At 38.1% G+C, this 12169-nt stretch overlaps 2 protein-coding genes across 2 annotated transcripts in view; one reads left to right on the top strand and one right to left on the bottom strand.

Moving 5' to 3' along the window:
- ZNF157 (zinc finger protein 157) overlaps nt 1-12169 on the top strand; it is a 505987-nt gene that overhangs the window by 44517 nt on the left and 449301 nt on the right. The window lies entirely within an intron of this gene.
- ZNF41 (zinc finger protein 41) overlaps nt 224-12169 on the bottom strand; it is a 52015-nt gene continuing 40069 nt past the window's right edge. Inside the window, exons 4-5 of the mRNA XM_069540371.1 lie at nt 12111-12165; nt 224-3972 (exon numbers count right to left, since the gene is read on the bottom strand). Coding sequence (XP_069396472.1) covers nt 1919-3972; nt 12111-12165 — 2109 coding nt within the window. The 3' untranslated portion in view covers nt 224-1918. The remainder of the gene's footprint in view (nt 3973-12110; nt 12166-12169) is intronic.

Genomic DNA, 12169 nt, shown 5'->3' with positions numbered 1-12169 from the left:
TATACTGTGCTGGTGGGAGTGTACATTGGCGAAGCCACTTTGGAAAACTAGTTTTATAAACTAGCTGAGCATGAACACCATATAGCCTGGCAGTTCAACTTCTAGATATATACCTAACAGAAGTTCATAAATATGTTCACCAATAGACAGGTACTAAAGTATTTATAGTAGCACTATTCCCAATAGCCCCAAGCTGCAAACAACACAAATGTCCATTAATAATAGAATGGATAAATATATTGTAGAGTATTCACAGAATGGAATAAAACATGACAATAAGAATTATCCATAACTACATTCAACAATATGGACAAATCTCATATTTACAATGTGAATGAAAGAAGATAAACACTTAAGAGTATATTACCAAAATATGCAATATAATTGTTTGACTCAATTTATATAAAATACCAAGCAGACAAAGCTATTTAAGTCAGGGTAGTGTTCACCTGGCGGGGTAGGTGGACAGTAAGGCCTGGAAGGGAGCACAGGGAGTTTTTCTGGGGTGCTGGTCATGTTCTGTTTCTTGATCAGTGTTCAGTTTGTGAGAATTCATTGAGCTGTATGCTTGATATATGCATTTTCTGTATGCATACTTTAATAAAAAGGTTTAAAAACAAAATAAAATTACACGCTAAAAAGAAAGCCCCTTTCTTATGAGTATTGCAAAAAACATTTAACTGAAATCAAGAAAGCGTTTATATATCAGTGCTTTAAAAAAAGCAGTGTTCTTTCTAGAGAAGTCTTCCAGTTATTCAACTATAATAAACTATAATCATATCTTAGGCTAAAAAACTACAATGCAACATGACTTTATCCCATAGCAATGTACACAAAATTACTCTTAATGTGCATGTAGGAAATGAATATATCAAATTAACTAAATTGGAAGAAAAACCACCAAAGTTTTATGTATTGAAATCCAATTTCTTAACCATTGTTTTTCAAACAGAAATCCCAAAGAAAGCAGAAGCTTCAGTGGATGAGATGGGAAGTCCAGAGTGTTGTGGCTCAGTTTCATTGTCTTAGGGTCAGTTACTAAGGGGATAAGAAGTTTATGGCCTGCAGCTTACATAAATGATAGCTTTTTTGGTACAGGTTAGAAGGTATGCCTACCATTTTCGAGTGTGAATCACCTGCTGCCATAGCATAGAATTAATGAGGGAACAATTGCCACCTTTAGGTGTGTGTAACATTTAATAACTCTATTCCTGTAACATAGGCTAGAGATATGCTTAATTTGCCAATGCATAAAGTCAGACTTTAAGTTTAAAAATTCTATTTAATTAAAAAAAAATACCATGGTGACTTCTCAAAGGGAAGAGAAAGAACGGTTCCTCAGGGCAATATTTTCTGTGTCTTAAATGTCAATGATAACAAGAACTTCTGGCTTCTACTCATAGATCTATTATACATTCCCAAATTGGTTTTTGCCTTGACTTCAGTGCCCTGGAGGTGTTTGAACAATGAATACTCTTCTCCCCACCCTAGAAAGTTGAAAAAAAAATGGCCAGTATTAAGGACTTTTACATCCCAAGGTATGAAGGACAAATCTGTGCTGAATTTATAAAGCCCTTTATCCAAAAAGTGAAACACAGGAGATTACAAGTCATCTCCTGGGGTCTCTATTTCTACCATCTGCAGGAGATTGAGAGTACCTGTGTGAATCATAAAACCAAACAGGGCTATTGCTCAAATGCTTTATTGAAGTGTCTCCCTATGCATATAATTGCATATCAACTTGTATTCCACCTGACTGAAGGATACTTGGCTTTGTTTGCCTTCTGTTCACTTAGGCTGTTTGTAGTCTGTCATATCTACTCCCCCTGCACAATGATTGATGCATCAGGCACTCCTCATCTCTCCACTATGAGACAGCTGATGCATATCCAGTTGTGATTTCCAGCTGAAGGCATTTTCAGTCACTGGCTTTATAGAGTTTTTCTCCACTATGAGTTTTCTGGTGTTTAATGAGATTTGACCTGTCAGTGAAGGCCTTCTGACATTCTGTACAAGCATAAGGTTTCTTCCCTGTATGAATTATCTGATGCAAACTTAGTGTTGCTTTCTGGATGAAAGCTTTCCCACATTTACTGCATTCATAGTGTCTCTCTCCAGTATGAGATTTCTGATGGATAGTGAGGCGTGATTTCCAGGTGAAGGTTTTTCCACAGTCACTGCATTTATAGGGTTTCTCTCTAGTATGGATTTTCTGGTGTGTTATGAGATTTGACCTGTCAGTGAAGGCCTTTCCACATTCAGCACATATATTGGGTTTCTCTCCTGTGTGAATCTTCTGATGCACCCGGAGTTGTGACTTCTTTGTGAAGCATTTCCCACAGTCACTACATTCATAAGGCTTCTCTCCAGTATGAATTCTATGATGTGCAATGAAGTGTGATTTCTGGATGAAGGCCTTCCCACATTCAGGACAAGCATAGGGTTTCTCTCCTGTATGGATTCTCTGATGCACACTGAGTGTTGATTTCTGGATAAAGGCTTTCCCACATTCATTGCATTCATAGTGTCTCTCTCCAATATGAGATTTCTGATGTATTTTGAGGCGTGACTTCCATATGAAGGCCTTTCCACAGCCATTGCATTTATAGGGTTTCTCTCCAGTATGAGTTTTCTGGTGTTTAATGAGATTTGACTGATCACTGAAAGCCTTTCCACATTCGGCACACATATACGGTTTCTCTCCAGTATGAGTTTTCTGATGTGTAGTGAGATTTGTCCTATGAGTAAAGACCTTTCCACATTCTGTACATATATAAGGTTTTTCTCCTGTATGAATTCTTTGATGCACATGGAGTTGTGATTTCTTAATGAACGATTTCCCACAATCACTGCATTCATAAGGTTTTTCTCCAGTATGAATTCTCTGATGTGTATTGAAATGGGATTTCTGGATGAAGGCCTTCCCACATTCAGTGCATACATAAGGTTTCTCTCCTGTGTGAATTCTTTGATGCATCCTGAGTGCTGATTTTCTTGTGAAGGCTTTCCCACATTCACTGCATGCATAGTGTTTCTCTCCAGTATGAGTTTTCTGATGTATATTGAGGTCAGAATTCTGGGAGAAGCCTCTTCCACATTCACTGCATTCATAAGGTTTTTCTCCTGTATGAATTCTCATATGTCTAAAGAGATATGATCTGTGGAAAAAGGCTTTTCCACATTCACTGCATTTATAGGGTTTCTGCCCAGTATGAATTTTCTGATGTGTAATGAGGTTTGACCTGAGTGTAAAGGCCTTCCCACATTGAGTACATATAAAAGGTTTCTCTCTTGTGTAAACACTTTGAGGTACCTCAGTTTGCGGCTTCTGAGTGAAGACATTCTCACGCTTGTTGCATTCATGGGATTTTTCTCCAGCATGAATTCTCTGATGCTCAAAAAGATGTGACTTTTGGGTGAACGTCTGTACGTATTGAGTACACACATAAAGTTTCTCTTCAGTATGAATTTTCTGATGGTGGGTGAGAACTTGCTTGTGGCCAAGATGTTTTTCACATTGATTAAGTTCACAGGAGTTTGCTCTTGTATTAGCATTCTCATTCTTAGTAGAGGAAGAGCTATGGGCAAAATTGTTGCCATTTCTAAAAATTTTATCAAAGTTCTTTGTTGCATTGCTTTTATTATGATTATGTAAGTTTAAAGTATGCTTCAAACTCTTTCCAAATGTGTCATAGTTATGGAGTCTTTTAATGGAAGGAACAAGCCTGGTACTCACGTGAATTATTTTTTCAATGTTTTTACATTCATAGCCCCTCTCCTTAATCAATACTTTCACATGACTTAAAGGGTTATTTTGGTTTTCTTGATATCTCTCTAGCCGGTCATTATCTTGCCACAGTTCTTCTACAATGGAACACAATGAATCTTTTCCTATGGACTGACCAAATTTCTCACAGTGTAATGAAACTTCTCCAGAAATTCTCTGTTGTTGGGTTTGCCCATTATCCTCATCTAAAAAGAAAGAGAAAAAAATGAAAATGACTCCAGAATAATTATCAGAGAATAGAGGGTACATGGAGTTTGGACAGGATGAACAGAGAAATGGAAGAGTTCTTATGACAATAATGAAAATAGTAATATGAAATTCTTCTAGAACACTTACTCTATGTAAAACAATTATATACCATTTATGATGCGCCAGGCACTTCCAAGTGCTTTACACAAAGCAGCTCATTTAATCTTCACTAAACCCTAAGAGGTAGCTATCATTATCAATCATGTTTCACAGATGAGAAAACAGAAGCACAGAGAAGTTATGTAACTTGCTGAAGATCAAATAGCTAAATAAGGCTTCCCTGGTGGCGCAGTGGTTGAGAATCTGCTTGCTAATGCAGGGGACACGGGTTCGAGCCCTGGTCTGGGAGGATCCCACATGTCACGGAGCAACTAGGCCCGTGAGCCACAACTACTGAGCCTGCGCGTCTGGAGCCTGTGCTCCGCAACAAGAGAGGCCGCGATAGTAAGAGGCCCACGCACCGTGATGAAGAGTGGCCCCCGCTTGCCACAACTAGAGAAAGCCCTCGCACAGAAACGAAGATGCAACACAGCAAAAAAAAAAAAAAAAAAAGAAATTAATCAAAAAAATAGCTAAATAAATAAGAGATGGGATTTGAACCTGGGAATCTATATCCACTATGTAGGAAGTCAGGACAGTGAGTAGAGTAACCAGAAGAAGAAACTGAAGTCTGTTAAAGGTAAGCCTGAATGGAAGAAATATTTCAGAATGTATGTCCTTATTACATATTAGGTCTAAAACATTAATAATCTCTCTGCTTCCTCTTGCTTTTCCCTCTGAACAATTATGAGCATCTACATTAAATTTATAGTCCTCAAATACCAATTCCTCTATATCTATAGGAAAAATATATGCTTTCAACAAGTGTCAAATAGGAGAGGGCAAACCATCTATGGCAGAAACTGCAAGCCATCCACCAAAATCTATTCACCTCTTCTTTTATAGTAATAGAACATAGCTGGGCATTACGTTTACCAGTCTCACTTTGTCCTCACCAGTGGAATATGAGCAGAAGTGATATGTACCACTCCTAGGCCAGGCTTTAAGACAGTGGGCAAATCTCCCCCATTCCCCCTTCCCCAGCCCAGAGGACTCAACAATGACCCAACATCAACCACCCAGCTGACAACAATACTCTAGGAGATGGCAGAGCAATAACTTGGAACATGGTCCTTGAATGACCCAACAAGATCAGAGTTGATTTGTTGAATGCACCCATTCACCTGAGAATGCTTATGTAAGAGAGGATACAGTTATATTAAGCTTGTTGCTTTGCTCCTCTGTGCATATTCAGAAGGTATTGTCCTTGATATCAGCTCTAATTTTAGTACACCTCTAGGGAGGTTATATCTGCTATGAATGTATAAAGCAGACACAGTACCACTCATATTGATACTAAATTTGGCACAGTTTTGTGTTATAACAGAGAGAATTAACACACAGAGCCTGAAATTATTAACATTTCATGCAATTATCTTCCCTTTCCAAATATAATCTATGGTTTTTTGAATTCTTCTGATCAAATATTTGAAGGATCCTTCTGAAAGAGAGAAAAATATCCTCCTCTGCCTATCTTCCCAAATTCAATAAATTTAAGTTTACTAAATATTTTCCATGCTTGGCTTCAGAAAACTGAAGAGTAAGTGTTACAGTTATCAATTTTTTGCCTTTCAACCTCCAATTCACCCTTCCTTGTCCGCTCTACAAAAATGGATCTGAGTCTTTTTTCCTTTGCCATCTGGCATGATGTTGAACCTTGTCAATACAGGGTGATGGGGAAACACTGGAGGAAGGGATTTTGCTTCCTGGTTCTAGTGAGCTCACTCAGCAGGCTCCTCCAGCAAGGGCAGCTTGTCTATTACCAGGCTTCAGCAGTGTGGTGGCTTCAGCAGCATCTGGCTCCTAATGCACATGCAGCTTCCCAAGCACCCAGATCTTGCAGTGCAGGTCACTTCTTTAGCACCCAGCTCCTGCCACTCATATGGCTTCCCAAGCACCCAGCTTCTGCAGTGCATTGCAGCCAGAAGCACCCAGCACCCAGCAGTTTATCCTGGCATCCCTCTCAGGTGGCTTGTAGTGGAATATTTCCAATGAGACACTTCCCTATGATCAGCTTTTTCTGGAACCTCAGAGGGTAGATTTCCAGTAAGTTCAACCAGTGTGGCATGACAGCTGCCATGCTGTGAGCCATGGATATGCCTTCCCTATAAGGTCTGGATTCATCCCTGGGAAGCAGGGGAGGCACTTCCTTGGGTGTTCCTTCACAGCCTTAGAGATACTCTCCCACACTAATTTGCTATTCCTTTATTCTTTAGAGTTCTCTTTACTTTTGCTGGCTAATCCCTTGTTACCTCAATCCCACAATAGCTAATAATTCTTTTTTTCAAATCTATTTATTTATTTATTTTTGGCTGCGTTGGGTCTTTGTTGCTGCACGTGGGCTTCCTCTAGTTGCAGCGAGTGGGGGCTACTCTTTGTTGCGATGCGTGGGCTTCTCATTGCAGTGGCACTAATAATTCTTTGTTAAACTTTCCATGTTCAAATTAGTATGTGGTTTCTCTCTCCTGATTAGGTCCCAAGTTATACAATAAGAAACAGGCTCTTTTTTTTCAGTGTAAGAATGGATCTTTTTTAAAATTCTTTTTCATTATGGTTTATCACAGGATATTGAATATAGTTCCCTGTGCTATACAGTTAGACCTTGTTGTTTATCCATTCTATATATAATAGTTTGCATCTGTTAATTCCAAACTCCCAGTCCACCCCTCCCCCACTCAGCAACCACAAGTATGTTCTCTATGTCTGTGAATCTGAGAAATAGGCTCTTAATTCTGGGAGCTTTCTAAAAAACTTAGAGGTAAAAAAAGCCTTAGTTACCACACAGTCTAAAATCCTATGTTTTTCTGTGAGTTCCTGTGGGATGGAGGATGAGAAAAAAGAAAGAGCCATATATTCTGGAGTAATTAAGAGCCATTTCATGAAATAGTGAAATCTGATCACAAGGTGAAAATGTATCATCTAAATAGATAGAGCACAGAATAAAGAGTCAGATTAGGGGAACACTATCAAATATGGCAGACATCAAGAAAACATTAAAAATGCACAGCAAAGGAAACAATCAACAAAATGAAAAGGCAACCTATGGAATGGGAGAAGATATTTACAAGTCATATATCTGATAAGGAGTTAATATGCAAAATATATAAAGAACATATACAGCTCAATAGCAGAAAAAAAACTGATTAAAAAATGGGCAGAAGAATTGAACAGACAGTTTTCCAAAGAAGACATACAAATGGCAAACAGGTACATGAAAAGGTGCTTGATAGCAGTAATCGTCAGGGAAATGCAAGTCAAAACCACAACGAGATAACACCTCACACCTGTTAGAATGGCTTTCATCAAAAAGACAAGAGATAACAAATGCTGATGAGGGTGTGGAGGAAAGGGAACACTTGTGCACTGTTGGTGGGAGTGTAAATTGGTGCTGCTACTATGGAAAACAGTATGGAGTTTCCTCAAAAAATTCAAAAGAGACCTATTGTATGATCCAGCAATTCCACTTCTGGGTATATATCCCAAGGAATTGAAATCAGGATCTCTTAGAGATATCTGCACTCCCATATTCATTGCAGCATTATTCACAATAGCAAGATATGAAAACAACCCAAGTGTCTGTCCACACTGAATGGATAAAGATGTGGTATATACATGCAATGGAATATTATTCAGCCATGAGAAAGAAGGACATTGTGCCATTTGCTACAACTTGTCTGAACGTTGAGGGCATCATGCTAAGTGAAATAAGTCAGAGAAAGACAAATACTGCATGGTATTATCACTTGTATGTGGAATCTAAGAAAGTCAAACTCAGAGAAGCAGAGAGTAGAGTGGTGGTTCCCAGGGACTGGAGGGTGGAGGGAATGGAGAGCTATTGGTCAAAGGGTACAAACTTCCAGTTATAAGATGAACAAGTTCTGGAAATCTAATGTGCAGCATGGTGACTATAGATAATGATACTGTGTCATATACTTGAATGTTGCCTAGAGAGTAGACCTTAAATGTTCTCACCACAAAAAAGAAATGGTAACTATGTGATGGGATGGAGGTGTTGGCTAATGCTATGGTGGTAATCAGTTTGCAATATATAAATTATCAAATCATTTATATATTTGGATTGGAAGAGTTGATAATGTTAAGATGTTAATTCTCTCCAAACTGACTTATAGATTCAATGTAATCACAATCAAAATTCACTTTCATAGAAATTGAAAAATTGACTGTAAAATTCAAATGGATACACAAAGTACTTAGAATAGCCAAAACAATTTGAAAGAGAAGAACAAAGTTGGAGGACTAATATGACACGATTTCAAATTTATTACATAGCTACACTTATCAAGACAGTGTGGGAATGGTGTAAAGATACATGAATAGATCAATGGAACAGAATGAAGAGTCCAGAAAGAGACCCACATATATATGACAACTGATCTTCAATAAAGGTGCAAAGGCAATTCAGTTGAGAGAAGGATAGCTTTTTTTTTAAAATAAATGATGCTGAAATGATTGGATAGCCATGTGCAAAAATGAACAAACACAAAACTCTGATCCATACTTTAAATCACATATAAAAATTAATGCAAAATGCATCACAGAACTAAATGTAAGACCTAATTTTTTGGGGGACCTTGGATTAGGTAAAGATTTCTTAGATACAACACCAAAAACACAATCCATAACATAAGAAAAAAAATAAACTAGACTTTGTCCAAATTTTAAGTGCCTCATGAAAGACACTGATAAGCAAATAAAAAAATTCACAAAACACATACCTGATAAATAACTTGTGTCCATAATATACAATGAACTTTCAAAACTCAACAATAAGAAAACAATGTTCCCTATAGAAAACTGGGCAAAAGATTTGTACAAACACTTCACCAAAGAAGATATATAGATGTCAAATATTAGATATTATGGAAATGCCAATTAAAACCACAGTAAGATACAACTATCTTACTATTAGAATGGCTAAAAGTTTTAAAAATGGACAATTCCAAGTGCTGGTGAGAATGCAGATCAACTGGAACTCTCATACATAGCTGGTTAGAATTGAAAATTGTATAGCCACTTTGGAAAAGTTTGGCAGTTTCTAGTAAAGTTAAACATATACTTACCATACAGCCCAGCAATCTGACTCCTAGATATTTACCCAAGTGAATGAAATCTTATATCACACAAAATATGGAAACAAATATATAAACATAGCACCTTTATTCATAAACACCAAAACTGGAAACCATCCAAATATCCTTCAGCTGGTGAATGGATAAACTGTGATACATCCATACTATGGAATACTACTCAGAAATAAAAAAGGAACAAACTATGGAAAACACAACAGTAGGAATGAGTTTTGAATGCTTTATGCTAAGTGAAAGAAGCCAGGCTCAAAAAGCTTCATATTGTATGATTCCATTTATATGACATTCTGGAAAAGGCAAAACTATAGAGACAGAAAAGACATCAGTATTTTCCAGGTCTGGAAGTGGTGGGAAGAAGTAGCAATAAAGGGACCTGAGGTAATTTTTGTTCTATATCTTGACTGTGGTGGTGGTTACATGACCGTATGCATTTGTCAAAACTCATAGAATTATTATTATTATTATTATTTTGGCCACACCACGTGGCTTACAGGCTTTTTGTTTCCCATCCAGGGATTGAACTCAGGCCCTGGCAGTGAAAGCGCTGGGTCCTAACCACTGGACCACCAGGGAATTCCCCAAAACTCATAGAACTATTAACATAAATAAACCTCATAGAATCATAAACTATGGTAAAAATGGACTTGAGCATAGGTTATACAAAATATACAGATACACATTTGAATTCGAAATACATGGCCATGTTGTTTGCCTCTCTGAATGAAGAGTTTAATTGTCACATGCTAAGTCATGGGGAATAACTGTAGGTTTTTCATAAAGCTAATGTCAAGATAAATAGAACATTTTAGGCAATGAAATTTATCGTTAGCTTTTGAAGTGAACTAATAAAACGAATGGAATCAGCAAATACAATCAGTAATAGAAAAATTATAATCCAGGCGTAAGAAAATATGGAGCTGGTTTTGGGTGATATTGCTGGGAACTAAGAAGATGAACTGAGAACTGAAAATGATATTCTCAGAAATGGAAAAGCAGTAGGAACTGTAGAGTGATTAACTTAAAAATGACAGAAATATTTAAGAAACACTGACAAATGTGAGAAAAGTTGGAAGGTGAGAAGGGTTTCTGATACATGAGGTAATGATTCCAATTTCTGATGTAGTGAGGAGCAAGAGAAACATCTCAATGGAACTTTCTGGGTAGCTAAATGTAGTACTAAAGTACCAGGGAAGAACAGATTGGAGATGTCAAAAACAGAGTCATCAGAATTTCAGGATGGATGAATCCTTGCATGTATATGAAGAAAAGACTGGTGAACAGTAGACAGGGTCCGTAGGGCAACCTCATTTATGGGGATAATGAGAAGGCTGGAAAAGGGGGCAAATAATAAATTGGATGCAAATCAGTATGAAACAGACAGGAAACAATTCAAAACTAGGGGAACATGAGCAAGGTCACTCATAGGAGAGAAACTCAAAGAGACCACAAATGGTCAATAATGAAATGCTCAAACTAGGTATTGGAGAAATGAGAAATAAAAAATGAGATATCACTTTATACCCATAGTTGGCCCCAAAATGAGAAACTCTGGTAATATTAATTCTTGGCAGAAACTCGAGGAAAGGAAGAACCCTGTGCCCTATTGCTGGGAGAGTAGATTAGTGCAGCCAATTCAAGAAGAATACGGTGGTGCTCAAATTCAGCATGAGAATATGCAATGATCAGGCAAACCCTCTCTTCTATATACATCCCTGAGAAATTCTCACACTCTAAGAGAACATCTGTGTAGAAATTTATTGTAGAGTTGTTTGTCTTAAATGGCAGCTAACAGAAACCTAGGTTTCACCACTGGGTGTATGGTTCAATAAGATGTGGTGCTAGCACACTGTGCAACACTATGCAGCAATTTGAATGAATGAAGCCAGATGAGCACTGCAATACGGACAGACCTTAGGGGTGAGTGAAAAAAAGGAACATAATTAAGACATGTAGCACAGGGACTTCCCTGGTGGTCCAGTGGTAAAGAATCTGCCTTCCAATGCAGGGGATGCGGGTTCTATCCCTGGTCGGGGAACTAAGATCCCATATGCCCAGGGGGCAACTAAGCCCACGCACCACAACTACTGAGCCTGTGCGCCCTGGACCCCATGTGCCACAATTAGAGAGAGAAAACCCAAACGCTACAACTAGAGAGAAGCCCACGAGCCACAACTAGAAAGAAGCATGAGTGCAGCAATGAAGAGACTGCAGGCCATAACCAAACATCCTGCATGCCTCAATGAAGATCCTGTGTGCTGCAACTAAGACCTGACACAGCCAAAAAAATAAGGAAAATAAATAAATTTTAAAAATGTATAAACAAAGAGTGTTTAAAAAAAGACATGTAGCACAATATAATTTATATATACTAAAAATACATACTTATAAACCAATACTTCAGGCTTTAAGAGAATATCATACAAATTCAAAGATCAAACACATTAGATCTGTTGCCTTTGGGAGGAGGCATAAGGGATGGATATGAGGAATTGGAATAAAAGGGAAGAAAATTTAAAATACCTAATGTACAAGAAAAGAACCTAAGATAAGGGGGTGGGAGTGAAGTAGGAAGAATAAAAAGTCCCTAGGTAAGATAGGGTAGTATGTATGTGATCCATGGTACAGAGATTAGAGACAGCTTTCTTGTCAAAAAGCCAAGCAAAGAAGACAATGGGTATCGGCAAGGGTCATACTTGGAGAGAGCATTCAGATATTGGAGGGGCTCTGCCAACTCTCTCCAAACAACTCCAAACGCTTTGAGCCTTCAAGATAAGATATCTTCAGAGCCTTTCAAAGGCATCAGCCTCTTCTAGAGAAACTGAGATCTATTTCCATGTCCCCCATCTGCCTAGGTCACACTCACTCACCTGAGCAGCTCTGGTGTGGGGTTTCCTCCTCCAACGTCCATGGTCCCTCTCCTTGCTCC

This window comes from Delphinus delphis, chromosome X (genome assembly GCF_949987515.2).
Source record: "Delphinus delphis chromosome X, mDelDel1.2, whole genome shotgun sequence".
Taxonomy (NCBI): Eukaryota; Metazoa; Chordata; class Mammalia; order Artiodactyla; family Delphinidae; genus Delphinus; species Delphinus delphis.
This window is presented reverse-complemented; position numbering and strand designations above follow the sequence as displayed.